General features: G+C 35.5%; 1 protein-coding gene across 1 annotated transcript in view; it reads right to left on the bottom strand.

Annotated features, from left to right (window-relative positions):
• Positions 1-21534, bottom strand: part of PTPRQ (protein tyrosine phosphatase receptor type Q) — a gene marked incomplete at both ends in the record, with an annotated part of 195373 nt that overhangs the window by 83035 nt on the left and 90804 nt on the right. The window contains one exon of the mRNA XM_082849998.1: positions 7189-7512. Within this exon, the coding sequence (XP_082706124.1) occupies positions 7189-7512 (324 nt within the window). The remainder of the gene's footprint in view (positions 1-7188; positions 7513-21534) is intronic.

The raw sequence follows: 21534 nt of genomic DNA, 5'->3' as shown, positions 1-21534 counted from the left end.
TTCTTTCTGCAATGCGACATCAAGAACCTGAGCTTCATTAAGTCCTGAGACCAGCTAGACCAACTCCTGCTCATTGTCAACACCGTTGGGGACATCTTCTGTGCCGTTTCTTTGCGACAACTTTTGGGGCACTAACAACTGGTTGGGAGACTACTTTGAAAGTGATAGCATCTAAAATCAAACTAAGGCCCCCACCCAGGTGGAAGATGGTAACTTCAAGCAGAGTATGATTCCTGAAGCAACACCCTGTTACCTCACCACCAACCAATCAGAAGAAAATCTGCACACAGTGGAAGATAGAAGACTCTGACACCCCTTCCCCAAATGATTAACTGAGATTAACTTCCCCTTATCCCTTTAAAAACTTTCATGGTCAAGCAGAATCTTGGGAGTGGTTCTTGGATATGAGTCTGCCTTCTCCCCAGGTTGCTGGCCTCCTGAATAAAGCAATCTTTCCTTTACAACCAACCAACCAATAAATAAATAAATACATAAAATAAAGTAAAATAAAATAAACTGGTTTTGTGAAATAAAAGAAGCTGAACATGTCAAACGTAAATGGAAACTGACCAGGAGAATTTTAATTTTGACAATAACCATGTAAATATTTGAAAGACAAGCTATATAGTCAGAAAGAAAATCTGAAGAAAATTTGTATGAACATTTTTGCAATATGGAGAATTTTGACATTGAAATACTTTCCAATTAAAGTCAAATGTCTTCCTTGAGTCCAAATGCCATATTCATTTAGTCTTAGATATTGAATAGGCATGAAGATTAGAAACATACATAAGACATGATCACCTGTCATCTCTGCCTGTAAGGAGCTCAGAGTTCGACAAGAGAGAGAGATAAACAATTATGATGTAATACGTTCAGTATTTAGAAACAATTTTTGGAAGGTGGGAGTGGAAAGAGGAATTTATAGAAGGCTTTGCAAAGGAGATATTTGGTCTCCTTTGCAAAGAAGAGGCAGTTGGTCTCCAAAAGAGGACAGAAAGGACAGTAAGAAAGAACACACATACTTTGCTCTTTCTCTGGAGCACAAAGGAGAAAGAGTAAAGTACGTGTGAGGAATATGAACAAAAATCATAAGTAACCATATAGAGCATACTAAAAATATAATTTTTACACAACAGGAAAATAGAAAACTATCAGATTTTAAGCAGAGCAATAATAGATAGGTGTATTCAAAAACTAGGTTCAGGTGGAGGGTAGAGAAAATGGGAACAGAAAGGCCATTTAGATATCTTTTGTAATAATCTAGGAGACGGCTGAATTTAGGGAGCCTTAACAGAGAAACATAAACAAATTCAAGAAATATTTAGAAGGGAAGGTCAGTAGGAGTTAGGTATGTACTTGGGGGTGGGAAAGGCTAAAAAGAATTAAGAATGATTCCTAGATTGCTGGCTCGAACAATCAGACGAACAATGGTACAATACACTGAAACAGGGAACACACAGGTAGGAGGAGGCTTGCAGTGGGGCAGGAACAGTGGTAATACGGGGTTTGAGATGTCTGTGGAAACCTAAGTGGCCATACCAGTAACTTCAATCTACAGGTCTAGAAGAGAGAGAGATGTCGTCTTGAACTACACATTTGGGAGTCTTAGGCAACTAACTTAGAAGACTTTCAACAGCATATAATTAATTTTGCAGAGGTACAACCATCATGTCTAGAATAAATTATATTCAATTCCTTTACTGGCACCAGGATAGAGCCTATTCTAAAAACCCACTGCCACAAAATGGGCTTCTTCCTGTCATGAATTATATTTTCCTATTTATTTATGGCTAACATCTCTTCTTATCATTATATAATTGCTTCTTTATAGAAAGGAGAATACCCACCTCTGTTATGATAGCTTTCACCACATTATAAGTGCATTATACCATTTAGAATATATGAAGAAAAATAATTGAATATATAGTAACTCATCAACAATGTCTCATTTTTAAAAATGTTAAGGAGTGCTTTGCCCTCTATTTGGTTTTTCTTCTTTTTAAATCATAAAGTTGCATTCCTTGGAAGCTTCTTTGATGAGGCATGTTTTGCTGAATTTTTTTTAACCTAACAGATGTTTGGGTAGTTAAAATTCCTCATGAGTATGGTATCCCGTGGTTTTCACAACCTAAGTGTTACCCCAGGAATTTTCCTTTCTTGCTGTCTTCCAGTCCTGGTGGTCTATAGGAGATGCACATTATGAGAGTCCCATTTCACTCCATACTAAATTTCACACCCACACTCTTTTAAAGTTGTACATTCCCTCCGCATTATAAGTACCTATTGTGCACCACAGAGATATTTAACAGCTTCCATTGTGCATTCCTCCCACACACACAACTCAAATTGCTTTTGAGTATAAGGATAATCAGAAAAATAAGAGATGAGTAAAATAAGCTATAAGACTTTAATGTTTCAAGTTAAATATTTCTGCCATTTGTAATTTCTGTGCTTATGTTTGTATCTCTGCACACTTAGCACGAAGTACAGAGTAATGGGTATTATACAGATGATTTAAGCAGAAAAACAATTTGGTTTCAATTATCTAGATCAGAGTATGTGGGAGAAAGAAATGTTAGCTTGAGCTGACCGAATGTTGTTTCTTTTATTCACTCCAGTGTACAGTGGCAGATCTAGATTCAGAAAGTAACCCAATGTAATTCTCAGCCTGCATTCCAACTTTGCTCCCTGCATCTTCAATTTGAGTGCTCTTCTTTATGAGCTCAGAGAGAGTTAATACAACATATTTTCTTATTCTACAAGTCATTTGAGAACATCTTATAATATTTATTATTCCAACTGGTGGTCTTCTTATTTGAGCTATTCAAATGTTGAATAATCTGACCTCAAACTAGCTATCAATTGCTAGCTCCTTATCAAAGAAGCTCCAGGTTTTGATAAGAAGTTCTGGGAATAAGTGCTTGGGCACAACTTGATGCTATTAGAGTAACATGCACAAATCTGAAATAGTGATTTTACACTAAGTTATACTGTTGTTTAGTGTTTTCCATAATGCAGAGTAATCATTCATTTTCATAGTTTTATTTTCTTATAAAACAACATAACACTTTTTTGGAATCAATGACATAAAAAATCGTATTAAATTTCTTCATCCAGATTACTTTTTATGTTTGCAAAATGTCTGTCATGCTTTTCATCTTTGGTATGTAGAATCAACATCTAAGCATTACTTGCTTTCAATCTTAAAAACATTACTACTCTTCAAGATTTTTGTTGCTTGACTGTTCTTATTTCTCATATTCTTATACAATATGTTAGTAGTTCACTATATATATTGTCTTGCAATAATATATGTAGTGTCTTTCTGTCTTTCATATCAAATGACACCTCAGAGTATCTCTCCTTGGCTTACTAAATAAAACTTTTTTACCATACACTTATGAAATTCAAATACATTTATCATTAGAAAAATGTCCCTTTCATTTCTGAGACTAAATGAAGAGTGACCAACTCATTCTCATAACTTTCAAAATTAATTTATTATTACCACCCCCATATGAATACTCAGCTGAAAAGCTAGTAAGTTTGAGAATGCCAAGAAAAATAGTAAGTCTGTTGTAACAAATTCTGAAATATATAAATCTTTTCACTTTTCTCTCTTAATCACAGTGGTAGAAAGGCAACTTTCCATGTATCCCCTTTTCTATCTTATTGATAAAGAACAGAGTAGAAAATTAGTCCTTAAGGATAAAGAACAATAAAAGGGAATAGGAGTAGCATAGAAAATCTACTTAACTACTGATAAATTTTTTTCACACCCTAGTACTCTGTGATGGAGAAGTCAAGTTGTGGCAGTGAGATACCAGACCGAGAGAGAGAAGAAAAGTACCAGATAAAAGTCAAACTGGTACTCCATACGAAGGCACTCTTTCGATTAGTCATCAAGTAAAGATCTGGGAGCTGGGGTGAAACAGAAGCCAAGATTATCCTCTCCATTCCATCAAGAACTAACAAATCAACCAACTAACCACTGATGGCAAAGGAACACATCCTAATAAAACTAGAAAAAATGCTATTTATTTTTTAAAAAGCTCACACCGATTGTGAAATATTTGAAATATTCTACCATTATTCTTTTAACCCAGAACAGGCAAAGTGGACTAGTAGGGAATTGAAAATGACCAAATTCTAGTGAGTGGGTCATAGACCTTAAAGTGGGGTTGGAAGTGGAGGGACTCAGGGGGGAAGAAATGACATTCAAGCAGAAAGACTCTCAAATTTTCAGAATAAGAATGGGGGATTCTTTAAAAATCCAACTTCCCGGGCTTCCCTGGTGGCGCAGTGGTTGACAGTCCGCCTGCCGATGCAGGGGACACGGGTTCGTGCCCCGGTCCGGGAGGATCCCACATGCCGCAGAGCAGCTGGGCCCGTGAGCCATGGCCACTGAGCTTCCACATCCGGAGCCTGTGCTCCGCAACAGCAGAGGCCACAACAGTGAGAGGCCCGCGTACTGAAGAAAAAAAAAAAAAAAAAATCCAACTTCCCAGTTTCATTTACCAGCTTTTGAATTGGTCAGGTTATATGTTGTTTTATGCTAATTGAACATCTTCCACCATCCTGTCTAGAGTACTTGAGGAAATGATACATTTAGAAATTCGAATTCCTGGCTCACTGTAGCAGGCTTCTGTCCAAGTGAGACGCTCCTAAGGAGTGGGACGGGAACCCTGAGTGGCAGCAGATGCATAGGCATATGGTCTATTTTAATCAAAGGTAACAAATTAGCTGCCCACAGGCCAGATGTGGGCTACTGACATGTTTGGTTTGAAAAACTAAATGTTTTTAAATTTTAAAAACTTGTTAAAGCAAGAAATTAAGTATTTTCACATTAAAAAATCTAACTTTCCTATTTCTTTGAAAACATCCTAAGTCCTAATAGCATGACTTCTCTATAAGACAGTAATCAGACAGAGGTGAGTAGTGGTTGCCCCTGTAGACGGCACGTTCTGTTAATCTGCCAAGGTTTCCACCACTCTCAGTCGCCTTACATCAGCCTGCTTCATTCATTATGGTACCTCACTGATGTCTTCAGGTAACTTCAAGTTGTCCCTGGTCACTTGTAATTTTGGTTATTCTTACTGGCTGAAGCAACTAAAATTCCGAACTTTACCTATGTTCTAATCTCTAAGCATCTGTTTCTTTCTGTTTTCTAGTCAATTAGATTATCATAGTTATTTCTTCTCAAAGTTAACAGGCTCAAAATAACCATAATTACTGACTAAATGCAACCTGGATTTGATTTTTCCATATTTTCCTTTTCTTTGTTATGGCACTATCATCCTCTCTATCCCCTGCACTGGAAAACAGTTCACTCTGCCTCCCCCATTTTAGCTTATTTAATCAAGTTTAACGCGTTCAGGAAATATTTATGGAGTGCCTACTGTTGCCAGGCACCATTCCAGGCAATAAAGAAACAGCAATGGTCAAGACACCTTCTAAAAATAAGCAAATACATATAACTAAAAAATGATCAGGTAATTATAAATTTTCATTAAGATAAGATGATATTCTAGAAAAAAACTGTATGGCTCTTTTAGATTGGGTGGTCAGGGAAATTCATTCTTAGCAGGAATCATTCAAGTAGAAGTATACATTATAAAAAGCTGCTCATGCAAAAACAGACGTGGAAAAACATTCCAATCCAAACGAACAGGGCCAAGTTCTAGTACTTTCGTGTGTTCAAACAACACAAAAATTATCCAGTATGAGTGGAGGATAATGGTAAGTGGGAAAATGATTATGGATGAGGTTAGAGTGTTCGGTAAGAGCCAAGCCACATAGGGCTTTGTTAATCATGTTAAGAAATTTAAATCTTATTCCAAGAGCAATGGAAATTCACTGAAAGGCTTTTTAAACAAGGAAGTGACATCATCTGATTTACATTTAAAAAGATCAGCATGAAAGCTAAGGAGGTCAGGTTAACGCAGTGGTAGCAGTAATGAAGGATGGGACTAATATGCTGGTAATGCAAATGGAGGGATGTGTTTAGATAGCATGGTTGAAATAAATCATTGGCGGAGTAGAAGAGGAAAAGAACACTGCCTAAATTTTCATTTTCTGCATTCGGACGATGAGACTTAGTGTTTAGACCACGTTAATTTTGAGAGGATATTAGACACACCTTCCCAATGATGTCAGTTAAATATACTGATTGGGTTCCAGGGAGCAATCAGAACTGGAAATAGATACTTGAGAATAATCACTATATAAGTAGACTTTAAAGCCACAGGACAGGATAAGGTCACTTAAGGTAAGATCTCATAGGGGTTGTGTGTTGATAAAGAAAAGGGCCAATGAAAAAGGAAAAAAAAAAAAAAGAAAAGGGCCAAGTATATTATCTCTGAACACTCCAACACTTAGATTTAAAAAATGAGAGAGAGAGAGAGAGAGAGAATAAGCAAAAGAGACTGAGAAAGAGCTATCAGGGAGGTGAGAGAAAAACCAGAAGAGCAGATCTCACAGAAATCAAGAGTCCAAGAGCCACAAAGAGGAGAGGTTGGACGACTGTGTTGAAGGCTGAGTTGTCTGGATTCTGTCTAAAATGTTGAATTGCATTAACAAACATTCATTGAACATTTACTATATAAACATTATGCCAGGTACTCCAGGGAATAGTAAGAAGATACACATTTGGCAACCTAAAAAATAAAGCCTCTAGATCAAAGTTTATTTCACTGTTTATAAAGGTCTACAACAGCATCTATTTATCACTGAAACTCTATGTGTGTGTGTAAGCCTAAAGTCACTGAAAACGTGGTAAAGCCTGGCATAAAAGCAGCAGAGCTTCCAGATACGAGGGGGAAACGTAGGCATAGACGAAGGGTACTCGATGGCTATCAGTATAGCCTAATGACAGACCACTTAGAGGATCATAATGCTTTTTGTTACAATATAAGACTCTAGGACCTTGGTACCACTCTGGGAGTTTGAGAAAAGCCCTAATAATGACTGAAATTGAATTTCCCATTGGGATTCAATTAAGAAAAAATAAATGCTATTATGGTTAACGATGTTTAAGCAATTAGGGCAACCAGTTAATTTTAAAATATAAAACTAAAGTTACAAGAGCAATCTTTACCTATATTTTGAATGATTTCTATGGAAAAACATTTAAAGAGCTTTTTCTTGAATGCAGAAGTATATATACATATACAGAACAATACTTACGACCAGGCAGGGTTTGTGTAGATATCCAATTTGACGGATCGCCATAGCCGGCATTGGTGCTGGCAGCCACTTGGAATCGATACCATCTAAATTTCTTTAAATCATATACTGTCTCTTCAGTTAGGTCAGCTTCGTAGAGGTACTGAATTTTCTGATATTCAACACATTCTTCAGATTCCCATTCTCTGCATTTTTGAGCCCGAAGTTGAGTGGTAATCTTATAATTTTGGAAGGAGCCAAAGATAGTGTCAGGTCTCATCCATGTCAATGTTGCACTAGTTGACTGAACATCAGAAAAAGCAATATTTGTGGGAGTGCTGGGAACTAAAGGTTGAAGGGAAAAAAAATGGAAAACAATTGGAATTACCAAACATTGTGTGAACAGGAGGGAGAAATGGGATTTACAAATATTCCTTTACTATGCACGTAGTGGTGATCTCGTATTACAACTGCCCTTAGATTAATATCCCCACATTTAATAAGCAGAAACTTAAGGTGATACTTCACAGAGCAATGGTCCAAAGGTTAGGGGACAAAACAATTGTGATGTTTTTATTCCTAATTTTGCTCCCAAATTCACTCACAAGTTACTTATAAAAACTTACTTTGGTTCCTTACATAAGCACTGGTACAAAGAAAAATTGCATGCTCATATAATCCTATGTACTTTCCAAGGAAGGGTCTGAGTTTTTAATATTCAGTTCCCAAGAAAGACGTTCTTATATTTAAATGACTAGATAGACACAAACACATCTTACATATAGTAGATGTTGATTATAAAATAATTTAAACAAGATTATTAAATGAATTAATAATGTATACAATTAATTTTTATTTTATCTTGCACATATTTAAAATTAGTATAACCCTTTCTAGAACATCATCAAGCACACTGACATTAATACACAGAATAAGGTATCTGTATATCACCTACAATCACATGGTCCTACTTGGAGTCATTTATTAGATTTTGTATTAACCACTGGTTTGCTATATTCATACCATGTGTCAGGCTCTGAGGCTGGTGTTAGGAAATCAAGATACATAGGCTTATGTCTTGTTTTCAAGAAAGAGTCACTTATTAGACAAGTATAATAATATAAGTGTGTTATGCTTAGAAATATAAAAGAACAATGAATTAAGTGACATGGGCACTTTTTTCATGCCTGTCCTTGTATATGTGCAAGGACGTTTTCTCAGAAGCCTGAGATAGAAAGACTGATAACAATGACTTGTATGAAAATTACACAATTCATAAAAACTATATGTTAATATGTGCAGTAAAGATAAGAAAATTAATGAGTTAGAAAATTCATTCATAAAAGTCATTCATTCCTAAACATATCATATTAATTCAGATTTCAATAAATACCTAATGAGCATCTAATTTATGCCAAGTACTACTGTAGGTGCTGGGAATACCATGAACAAAACAGACAAAAGTCCCTACCCTGGTGTAATTTACATTCCAGAGGTTTATATACAACACAAGTATAAATAAGTATTATATATAGTATTTTGGATGATGATTAGTGTTATGGAAAAAAATAAGAAAGGGAAAAAGGAGAAAGAGTTCAAGGATAATGAAATGAGGACAGCCCTTGGCTAAAAAAACAGAAAGCGTGACTGATTAGGAGACATGAAGTTCCTGATGAAGGTGGGGAAACTAACCATGTGACTGTTTGGAGGAAGAACATTCCCAGCAGGGGGAAATGTGTGATTACAGGCCCTATGTTGGAATCATGCCTGGTATATCTGAAGAATAAAAAAGAGGCCAGCGTGGCTAGTAGGAGGTGAGGTCTGAGAAGAAACACCAAAGGCTTGATTTTATACGACATTGTAGAACTTTAAGACTTTTCACATGAGCAGAGGAGTTACAGGCTCTGAAGTATGTTTTCACTCTAGCTACTGTGTTGAGACTAGACAAGGGAGAGAAGGATGAAAACAGGGAGAGTTATTAGTAGGCTATTTCAGTGTCAACACAAGAGATCAGGATGGCGTGAGGCAGGACTGCAGCAGCAGAAATGAAAGCAAGTATTCAGATTCTGAATATAATTTGCAGGAGAGCCGACAGGATTTGCTGCTGTGTGACATGTCAGGTATAACAGAGAGAAAGGAGTAGAAGAAAGCTTTAAGGTCTTCGGGTTGAGCAAACAGAAAGACGAAGTCACTTAACCAAGAAGGGGATGACTGTGAAAGAAGTAAGCTTTGGTAAGTAAGATTAAGAATTTATTTTGAGCATGTTAACTTTGAAATGCCTATCAGATACCCAGAAGGAGATGTCAAATAATAGATGGATGCATGAGTCTGGAGTTCTGTAGGGAGATCTGGACTTGAGTTAAAAATTTGGATTTCCTCTTAATTTTTTTTACTGAACTATCTACAGACCTATTGCTTGTAAATTTGCCTAAACCTGGAAAAGAAGAGAAAGTCTAATGCAATGGAAAACAAGTAGTAAATTACTTAAAGCCATGTGATCAGATTCAATTACTCTGTTTTCAAATACTAATATTTATCATCAAATCTTACTGTATTTAATTGAACAGTAACCTTTAAAAAGGTAGCTCTACAAACAGAACACTTATAATATGACTTACAACACATTATCTTTAGTTATGCATAAGAGCAATGAGAGAAAAAGTTATTTTAAGGAACAATTACCTTTATAGAGGAAGAAGTTTTAGAACTGACTAAAAAGTAGAGTTTCCACAATTTATTGAAATCCCTCAGCCACTAAGTTTGAATTCAGACCTCTTGGAGATAAGGCACATTTTCAAAATATTCTAACACAAAGCAGAGAAATATGACTGATTTGGGGGTTCAGGAAAAGTGTTAAGAGAAAAGGTTGCACGTGAGAGGAGATTCCACTAATTGTAAAGGTAGAGATTCAAGAAGAGGGGGGTAATGTGATCTAAGTCAAGTTTACAGCTTATAATTGACACTGGCAATGACAAAGAGAAATAGTCTGAGGACATACTATGGCACAGGATTACAGATAGCTTCTCAGGCAATGGAAAGCTGTCAAGGTGACAGAATCAGATGTTCAGTAGTACATTTTATCAAGTCTAGTCTGATAACTGCAAACAGGAAAAGGGACAAATTCACAGAACATTTGATTTGTTCAGCAAAGAAAAAATAAAATGATAGCAATAGGAAAGAGGTGAATTTTTAGATCTATTTTGGTGGTAGTCCATAGAACAGGCAAATGAATCAGAAGATCACAGAATCAGAATCTGAAGGAAACTTAGAGATGATCTTGGTCAACCTGTCTTGTTTATGGAGGCAGATGTCCCCCAAGAATTTTGGTACCTACACCTTCTTCCAGTTTTTCAACCAAACACTGATAGGTGCTGATGCAAAAAAAATTTTTTGCAGCTGTAATTAAGATCCAAATCAGTCAGGGAGAGATAATCCAGTGGGCCTGATTTTATAACGAGTCCTTTAAAAGCAGAGAGTTTTCTTTGGGTAGTTACAAAAGAGGAAGTTAAGTATTCTAAGCAAGAGATTAGATTCAATGTACAAACATTTCTCCACGGCTGGCTTTGAAGAAGGAAGGGACCACCAGGACATCTCTAGGAGCTGAGGACAGCCCTTGGCTAAAAGCCAACCAGGAATTGGGGATCTCAGTCCTAGAACTGTAAGAAACTGAATTCTGCTGCAACCATGTGAGCTCGGACGAGGACCTGTACTCCACATGAGAACACAGCCCATGGATAACTTCATTTGACCTTGTGAGACTCTGAGTAGAGAATCCAGGCACAGCATACCCAGACTCTGACCTACAGAGCTGTGCTCTAATAAATGGGTGCTTTTTTTTTTTTTTTTTTCGGTACACGGGCCTCTCACTGTTGTGGCCTCTCCCATTGCGGAGCACAGGCTCCGGATGCGCAGGCTCAGCGGCCATGGCTCACGGGCCCAACTGCTCCGTGGCATGTGGGATCTTCCCGGACCGGGGCACGAACCCGTGTCCCCTGCATCAGCAGGCGGACTCTCAACCACTGCGCCACCAGGGAAGCCCAATGGGTGTTGTTTTAAGTCACTAAGTTTGTGATAATTCATGACACAGCAATAGAAAACTAATACAAATTCACTCTACCAAATGACCAATCTCTACTTATCTAGCCTGTTCTTAAATATACAGAGCAAAATCTTGAGGGGCTTTATTTTAAAATTGATTTCCAGATAGCTCTATTAGTTTGTACAGCCTTCATTATTTTGAACAGATATCTACCTTCCTATAAATCCTAATTCTACACTGAACACCCACCTCGAATAGTCCTAGTCCTATTTTCCTCACCACTTTACTCCAACATTTATACCAAAGAACTAGAAAGGTTTTTATTCTGCATTCATATTAATAAAAAAGATTGAGCAATTACTCCAAAATATATGTTTATTTATATATTATATACATATCTGAATGCCAACTATAATTAGATTATTTCTCTGAAGGTCTAGATTAATTCTTGGAACACAATAGGCATTTAATAAATATTTTTGAAAGTAGGAACAAATGAATAAGAGGGTATAACAGGAGACTTGATTAGATAGATGGTCAGGAAAGGTTTTCCTGATGAATTATAATTTAATCAGAGATCTGACAGATAAGATGTAACTTCCCAGGGGAAAAGCATCAGGGTGTTAAGACTCTGAGGAAGAGAACATGGCACATTGGAAACATGTAAAGAAGGCTGCTACAACCACAAGGAGATGAAGAGGAAGACAGAAGGTTGGAGATGCAGGCCAGAATCAGATAATGTTGAGCCTTGCAGTCTGGATTCAAGATTTTTAGTTTTATCCTAAGTGCAGTGGGAATACTTGATAAGTTTTATATTGACTTTTCATTTGCATTAAAACCAGAGACAAGGGCTTCCCTGGTGGCACAGTGGTTAAGAATCCACTTGCTAACGCAGGGGACACAGGTTCGATCCCTGGTCCGGGAAGATCCCACATGCCGCAGAGCAACTAAGCCCGTGCGCACAACTACCAAGCCTGCACTCTAGAGCCCGCAAGCCACAACTACTGAGCCCACGTGCCACAATGACTGAAGCCCACGCACCTAGAGCCCGTGCTCTGTGACAAGAAGCCACCACAGTGAGAAGCCTGCGCACCGCAACGAAGAGTAGCCCCCACTCGCCGCTAGAGAAAGCCCGTGCACGCAGCAATGAAGACCCAACACAGCCAAAAATAAATAAAATAAATAAAACCATAGACTCTGCTCTTCCCCATGAGAGCAAGGGACTGTGGTCCAGACATTTCCCTTTCTTTCCAGTCCATCACTAACTACCCCTTTCATGTTTCAATTTCCTTTACCTAGGGTTTACTAAGCAACTAAAGGTGGAAGGAAAAAAGGATGCATTAGCTATTCAATGAACTGGAGAAGGCAGAGGAGGCTACCCTTCCCCCATATTTCATCAGGCGGGATGACTAGATGCCCATGGCTCTCTAACCAACTTTTTTAATACCCTCCAGTGTTTAGATTTCAGGAAAGAAAACTAATGGCAAAGTTTGTTGCACAGTAAAAAATTTTCAGCCGATTAATATTTGTCCACAGACTCCACTATTCTCCAAATAAGTGTTACAGAGAAGAAAAGGTCTAAATAGGACAGTACTTTAACTTGACAAAGAAACAAGATCCATACAAGAGCTATTTCTAACCTGGCTAAAGGAAGGGTAACAATAATTGCAATTGCTTTCCATGTGACAAGCACAGGGATGGGCCTTGCACGGGACACCCAGAGTCTGGCACGTATGGGCACTCAGTAAGTGTTGATTATGTGAATAAATCATGGTTCATGAAATAGTCCTTTGGTTTCATGCAATACAAAATTTTGTCCACATTTTTCACTCAAGTGTATTTATAAAGATGAACAAGAAATAAATCTAATCTGAGGCCAAATATGTACAACTTGTAGACAATTTTTTTCAACAAGGCTACCTCAGACGCACACACAAATGACCAGCAGTATGTAGGCCTCATTTATATCCAGCATCTTCTCTTTTGATGAACAGTGTGTTGAACTAGACTATTTCAAGGCAACCGCCCTATTGAATTACAGATACAAAAAGGATTACACTCAGTTTAGCATGGAGAATCAGATTTCCATTCTTTAAGAATGACTAAAAACCTCAACCTTTTTCTATCCACAGATGGTACTCATTTGAACACATCATTCCATGCTTCCTGGAATAATCATGCAGCTTGTTTAGATTTTCTAAACATGACTGAACTGTGATGAAGCGATCAACATTCTCTGCCAAGGTATTCCGTAAATTACATTTTTATTCATAAATTATTCTTACCGGAGAAATACTTTCATCATGGTTGAATTGAAAGTCTATAGATCTATCTATACAAGTAAAAATTTTTTACACTTTAAAGGCATGTCAGTTTTTAGTGATTATTTAGTATATTCCACTTAGAAGATGAAAATGTGTATAAAATGTAATTATTCTCTAAACTTCTGAATATCAGTTATAAGAAGTTGCCAACCTCTTATGATAGGATGGTAGTTTGTACTGACTTCTCACTGACCTGGTTATACTAACATGGAAGACCAAGTTTCCTTAAATCTTTAGTCATGACTATATACATGTATCTTCAGGCAAAGATATACTCTCTTTTAAGCAAAACAGGTGTCTGAAACATATATAAATACTTATAAAAGTTATAAAAGTATCAACACAATCTTTCCTAGTTTATTAAGAATATTTCTGTCTCTACTAATTTTAAACAAACTACAAAACACAAGGTACAAATATATGATCTGAACATACACAAACAAAAGTACAGTTTACTAACACTAACATAATATGGATCAATATAAACATAGAAATGCCTGAAAAGTCGGGTGCAAAGAATATTTCCCAAACCAGATATACATTTTGCACTAACCTGAATTTAATCAATATCATTTACTAGACATTCAGATTGAGTGGTATTGGCAAGTTATAAGTCTTAGGGTATAAGCCCTTCTTCATACGTATATAAAAGTAATTTAGCTAATAGAAACTATCACAAATAGGTGATGCCAGGAGGAAGGCTCAATGGAAGGAGAAGATCTGGGAGCTACAACTTGAAGGAACAACTGATGATTAGTACAGATGAGGAAGAAATAATGTTTTAAGTACATTAATATAGGGAGAGATATATAAATGGCAACAAGATGTTTGTCATGGTCTGGAAAGTATACCAGACTGGAGAAAAGAAAGTCTAAGGAAGTCATAAGAAAAAAGTTGTGGGCGGTGTAACATCAAGTGTGGTGCTACTGAAGGGCACTGAACGTTGGAGAGATGAATTTAGATGACTACTGCAGAACACAGAGAGAACAACCAACAGATTCACCGGTAAAGTATAAACTTAAAGAAAATCCTGAGCCTCCATATGGCTAGTCATTAGGAAACAGTAAACGTGATAGAAACTGGTTAGATACTGTATATATGCAGTACGCTGTAGACTACAGTGATAAAGGATAATTAGGAATAGAGCTAAAAAGCCAAAGAATATTGGCAAAAATGTGATGATTTATTGGGCAGAGAAAAAAATAGGAGTAAAGAAATGGAATCAACCCAGCAATTAGGTTCACAGATCAAATGTACATTGTACATGTCCTAGAAGTAGGCTATGATTTGGCTCTGACATTACAGAAGATAATACAAAGGAAAAAATTAAGACTGTAAATCTCTGTGACCATAAATAAAGACAAATTAAATGAGCAAGAAACATGAAATAAACTCTGGTATTGAGATCAAAGGTAGATTTCTCCCCCAGAAAAGCACATAAACAATACCATGTAATTTAATAAACAGCGTCCTCAACAACATCCTTACATAGTAAATTCTAAGTATGTTTAACTTGGCTCTTTCTTATAATGTCTCTCAATATGGGTGGGCGGAATAATTATCAAACGCATTTTTGTAAAACTATTTCTTTATAAGTTCTAATTATTCAGTTCAGGTATACTTCTCTCTGTCGGTCTGGCTTAATTCAGAGATAGATTTTGGAGTAGCTGAAGCAAAACTTACCAAAATAGGCTACATAAACATGATTTTAGGTGATACTACAAAGCTGAGAATATGGACTGACACACTTATTAGTATGCCAAATTAAGTCATTTTAAAATATCCCATCTGCATGTCTTTCATGCTTGAGAAAGTATCTATAAACAGAACTAAAGTTTTCTAAAATAATTTTTAAGTGTCTGTCACAGTGCATGTATAGATGGACAATTGGGGACCCAAAATTCTATGGACCACAGCTATAACAATATTAGTTATTAATCCAAAAATTATTGAAATGTAACTTATTTATAAAAATATCTCAGTAAAACTTCTGGGGAAAATGTCACTTTTTCTTGGAGAACTCAACAAGGAAAATGATGATACATATTCTATTTGGAGACAAAGTGAGTTGATTTGTTTTATAGAGTCATTAATTTGACAGCTCTATATAGCAAGTCATCTCCTGAGAATACCTATCAAAAATGACAACTTTGTTTTGAAATAGTTCATCACAAGCAGTTCTTAGGGGAATAATTATATAGCAGAATTAGTCATCTATTAAGACCACTCCTATAACACCTGGAGACTAAATTGAACCATTGACATTGATGAAACAATGAGAAAGATATACGGGTTAGTGATAATGTGCTTGAGGATGGATATGAGTAAATAAAATGCTAGTTTCATATATTGTTAGCATGAATAAATAGAGCTGTTTTGGGAGAAGCTTAGGTTAGAGTAAAAGGTAGGGAAAAACAACTTGGGATAAATATGTATATATAAGCTTTGAAACCATGAGAGTGAATTAACATATAAGGGGGTGGTATTTATAGTATCAGAAAAGCAGGCGATAAAAAAAAAAAAACTGAGTCTCTGTCAAGTCAATAGTCAATCCAGGGTAAATTATCAATAAAATAGGAAAAAGAGATGATAAAAAACTCACATAAGCCAATAATGTTTGGCACACATTGGTACTTAAGAAATATTTGTTTAACAAATGAATGAATAAATGAACAAACTAATGGATGGATACATGGATGCATGGATGAATGCATGGATTTCAAGAAGAAAATATCACCAATGTTGACTGATGAACAAGTGTCACCAATGCTGATTATAATCAAATGCTGCTTAAAACCATTCTTTTCTAAAAACTGGCTGTACAGAAAACCTCGATAGAGTAAAGTATACAAAAGGAGTCCTGGATGTAAGTTTGGGGAAAGCTCTACAGGACAGAAGAATTTGGATTTTTCAAGGATTCCATAAGAGAAAAAGAAAGAGAAAGAGAGAAAGAGAAAGAGAGAAAGAGAGAAAGAGAGAAAGAGAGAGAGAGAGAGAGAGGGAGAGAGGGAGAGAGGGAGGGAGGGAGGGAGGGAGGGAGAGAGAATACAAGGAAAGAAGGAAAGATGTAAGCAGAAACAATCAATAGAGGAGAAAGGATCAAAGGATAGAGACTGGAGGCACTGTGAAATAATGTAGCCAGTAGAAAAATTCCAGATTGCCAAAATATTTTTAAGAACAAAAATACTGTTTAATTTAAAGTCATGTATATTACTGCAGTGTAAACCCTTCCTCTATGTACTCACAAAATGTTTGGTAAGGCTATTATACATAAAAGTGCACAGTGTGATTAGAACTGTCAAAATCGTGCAAAAAAATTTTGCTGCAGTAGTCAAAAATTTATGTAAAAATATTCCATTATCCAAACCTAATAAGTTTGAGGGATGTTCTGATGATGCCAGAATAGCTTGTGTCACATTAATCCTTCTGCAGATAACAGCTATAAACTCTGTGGCGGAGGGAGGGACAGCTTCTGGCTTGTGGTATCAGGGAATGGGATGCAGGATTGCCAGAGTAGCTCAAAAAGGAAGAAGCCACAAAGGCGTTAGACCCAAATTACAGTTCTAAATTCCCTGAAAATCCTTGGCCAATCTCATAATTGTGGAAGTATGAAGGATATGCCAAGAAGCAAAGTGGAAGGCAACAGATGAAAAACTTACTAGAAATTTTAGTTGCTTCCCAATGCAGAGGAGATAAAATTCAGAATTTGAATCCCACCAAAGTAAGGAATTGGTAAACAGCAGGCCTCATTTTAAAATCCCAAAAGGGCCATACATTTACTTTGCTCTATGTCCCAGGATTAAGGAATTCTCTCTACAAATAAGGTTGAAACCAAAATCAAACATTCACAAAACTGTAATTCAGTAGTTTAATGGCCTATTTGAATAAAAAGCCAACACCCTTCAAAAGAAGATACCAAAATCCAGAGTTTCTGCACAATGTCACAAACAATATCCAATATAAGTTTAAAATTTTCTAGGCAGGGCTTCCCTGGTGGCGCAGTGATTGAGAATCTGCCTGCTAATGCAGGGAACACGGGTTTGAGCCCTGGTCTGGGAGGATCCCACATGCCGCGGAGCAACTAGGCCCGTGAGCCACAACTACTGAGCCTGCGCGTCTGGAGCTTGTGCTCCACAACAAGAGAGGCCACCATAGTGAGAGGCCCGCGCACCGTGATGAAGAGTGGCCTCCGCTTGCCACAACTAGAGAAAGCCCTCACACAGAAACGAAGATGCAACACAGCAAAAATAAATAATTAATAAACTCCACCCCCAACATCTAAAAAAAAAAAAAAAAATTTCTAGGCAGGCAGGAAAATTACTATTGACAGGAAAATGTGACTTGTAGTCAGGAGGAAAAAGTGTTCAATAGAAAGAGACACAGGATAATGCAGGTGTATGAATTAGTAGAAAATTAATTTAAAGAAGCCATTATAAATATTTTATTTGACTTAATGGAAAACAAAGCAAATGGGGAATTTCAGCAGAGAAATGGAAGTAAGGAAACAGAAATAAAGGGAAATTCTAGAATTTAAAAGTATAATACCTGACATGATATTGGATTTGTTTAACACCAGATTAAAGATGGCAGAATACAGTCAATGAACATCATGTCACATCAATAGAACTCCAATCTACAGAATAAAGGAAGAAACGTGAAAAAATTTAATAAAGCCTCAGTCACTTAAGAGGTATGGAATTAGAGTCCCAGAAGAAAAGAAGATGGCAGAAAAATAATTTAAAAAATAATGGCCCAAAATTTCTCAAATTTTAGAAAAATATTAATTTACCAATACAAAAAACTAAATGAACCCACAGCAAAATAAATGCAACAAAAACCACACTAGCTATATTATTGTAAAACTGCTTAAAAGATTAAAAAAAAACTTGAAAAGTGTCCCCCAAATAACATTTCATACACAAGAGCTAATGATAAAAATGGTGGTTGACATCTCATCAGAAATAATGAGTACTAGAAGACAAAGGAATTACATCTTTAAAGAGACAAATATTGGGTGGGAGAACTCTCAACCCAGAATCTTATATCCACAGAAAAAGACCCTCAAAAGTGAAAACAAAATAAATCTATTTCCAAATAAATAAAATCTGAGAGAATTTGATGCTAGCATACCTGCACTAGAGAAATTCTAACGTGAGTTCTTTAGTTGAAAGGGAAATATTAGCTGTAATTAGCTGTAACTCATAACTACTGGAATAGAAGAACACCAATAATGGTAATTATATGGGAAATACATGGTCTTTTCTTAATTTATGTAAATGTCTACTGGCTCTGTAAGTGAAAATAATACCATAAATTGTGGGGTTTACAATGTAAATATATGTAAATCATTTAAAATATATAGATGTCAAATGTATGACAAAATATATGGAATTGTACTTTTGCAAAGTTCATATATTTTATGTGAAGTTGTAGAATATTAATTTAAATACAATAAACTAAGGAATTATATTGTAATCCCTTGATTGACCACTAAAAATAATGACAAGGAAGTATAGATAAAAATCCTATAAAGAAATTAAAACAGAAAGCTAAAACCATCCAATTAACCCAAAGGAAGGCAATAAAGAAAGAACAGAGGAACTAAAAAAGAGCTAGAAACCAAACAGCAAATAGAACTAAACTCAACTAACTTAATAATGACTTTAAACATAAATAGATTAAATGCTCCATTTAGAAGACAGAGATTGTCAAGTAAGATAAAAATAAAAGACCCAATTATATGCTGCCCACAAGAGACATAATTTGTCCACCAGACACACAAATTAAATATGATACAAATAATTCAAAAGTAAAGATAGAAAAAAACATACAAAGCAAACAGTAAACTAAAGAGCATGTGCCTATATTAACACCAGACTAAAGAATCTTTAAGACAAGTAGTGATCTAAAGATAAAAGAGACAGTTTATAATGATTAATGGATCAGTTAGGAAGTTATAACAATTATAATATGTGTGTGTTTAATAAAAAACTTTGAAGTACATGAACCAAATACTGACAGACTTGAAGAAATAGACAAATCCACAATATATTTGGATATTTTAATATTTCCTTATCAATAATATATCGAATAATTTTTGTTGAAAAGTGGTAAGAATACAGATTTGCAAAACATTATCACACTGAATTAATACATAGAACATTATGGACAACAACTGAAGAATAGACATTATTTCAAGTGTGCATGGAAGAATATTCAACAAGATAAATTATATGCTGAGCCACAGAAACTGTCCCAACTAATTTTTAAAAATTGTTACAGACATATTCTCTAACAATAATGGCAATAAATGAAAAATTGATGACATGTGGCTATCTAGATAAGTCCCAAATATTAGAAATTAAATATATTTTTAAATAACCATGGCTCAAAGGAGAAATTTCAAAGGAAATTAGAGAATATTTTTATCAAAAGAAGTCAAAATTTGTGATATATAATTATTAGGAGATTTATAGCTGTAAATGATTATATTTGAAAAGAAGAAAGGCTTAAAATCATTATGTGAAGTAAAATAAACTAGCTACAAGAAGATAAATACTGCAAGAGCTCACTTATGTATGGACTCTAAAAAAGTCAAACTCATGGAAACAGAATAGAACAGTGATTGCCAGGGGCCGGGGGAGTGGAGGGGAGATAGTGGGATGTTTGTCAAAGGGTACAACTTTCAGTTATATGAATAAGTTATATGAAAAAGCTAATGTACAGCATGGTGACTATAGTTAATAATGATGTACCAATATTACATACTTGAAATGTGTTAAGAGAGTAGATCTGAAGTGTTCTCACCACACACACACACAAAAGGTAAATATGTGAGGTGATGGACAGGTTAATTAGCTTGATTGGGGGAATCATTTCACAATGTATACATATATCAAAGCACTGCACTGTATACCTTAAATATATGCAATGTTTATTCGTGAATCATACCTCAATAAAGCTGGGGAAAAAAGACAGAAAGAAAATTATGATAAAAATACAGAAAAAAAGAGCATATTAAAAGCAGAATATTTAGAAGGAAGAAAATAATAAAGATCAGGACTCAGTGAAATAGAAAATAGATAAATAAAAGAGAATATTAACAAATTCAAAAATTAGTTCTTCAGAAAAATTAATAAAATTTGTAAACACTTGTCAAGCCATATATAAAAGTATAGTGCATCTGATCAAGTGTGGTCTATCCCAGGAAGGTAAATTTCACTTAATATTAAAAAAGCTAATCATATAATTTACCACAGTAACAGAATAAAAGAGAAAAAAGCATTCGATCATGGGCATCTACAGATATCCTACAGCACACATCACACAAAATAGTGAAGGATGGATGCTTCCCCTTTTGATTGGGAACAATGCAAGGATGTCTGCTTTTACTACTTCTATTTAATATAGTACCAGAGAGTCTGGCCAGTGCAATATGGTAAGGGAAAAAAGTCACAGGGTTTAGAAAGAAAGAGATAAAAATTACCCTAATTGTAGATGAAGTGACATTTTTAAATGTAGAAAATTCTAAAGCAATATATAACAAAACCCTTCTCGGACTAATAAGCAAATTTAGCAGTTGTAGGATACAATACCAATAAACAAAATCAACTGTATTTCTAGATTCGACATCAAACAACTGGTGACTAAAATTAAAACGTTAAATAGGAATAATTTTAACAAAAGACATGTAAAATTCATTTGCTGAAAACTACAAAGCACTGCCGAAAGAAATTAGAGTCTAAAAATAGAGACATATACCATGTTCATGGACCAGATAACTCAATACTAAGATGGCATTTCTCCCTAAATGCATGAATAGATTAAATGCAATCCCAATGAAAATGCCACAGGGTTTTTTGGGAAAAAATCAACAAGGTGATTCTAATAATAAAATTTATATGGAAATACAAAGAACTAAAATAGCTAAAACAACCTTGAAAAAGAACACATTTGTAGAACCTACACTACCTGATTTCAAGATTTGTTATACAACTGTAGTAA

The sequence above is a fragment of the Leucopleurus acutus genome (genome assembly GCF_964270905.1).
Source record: "Leucopleurus acutus genome assembly, chromosome: 11".
Classification (NCBI taxonomy): Eukaryota; Metazoa; Chordata; class Mammalia; order Artiodactyla; family Delphinidae; genus Leucopleurus; species Leucopleurus acutus.
Note: the sequence above shows the minus strand (reverse complement) of the source record. Positions and strands in the feature narration are given on the sequence as shown.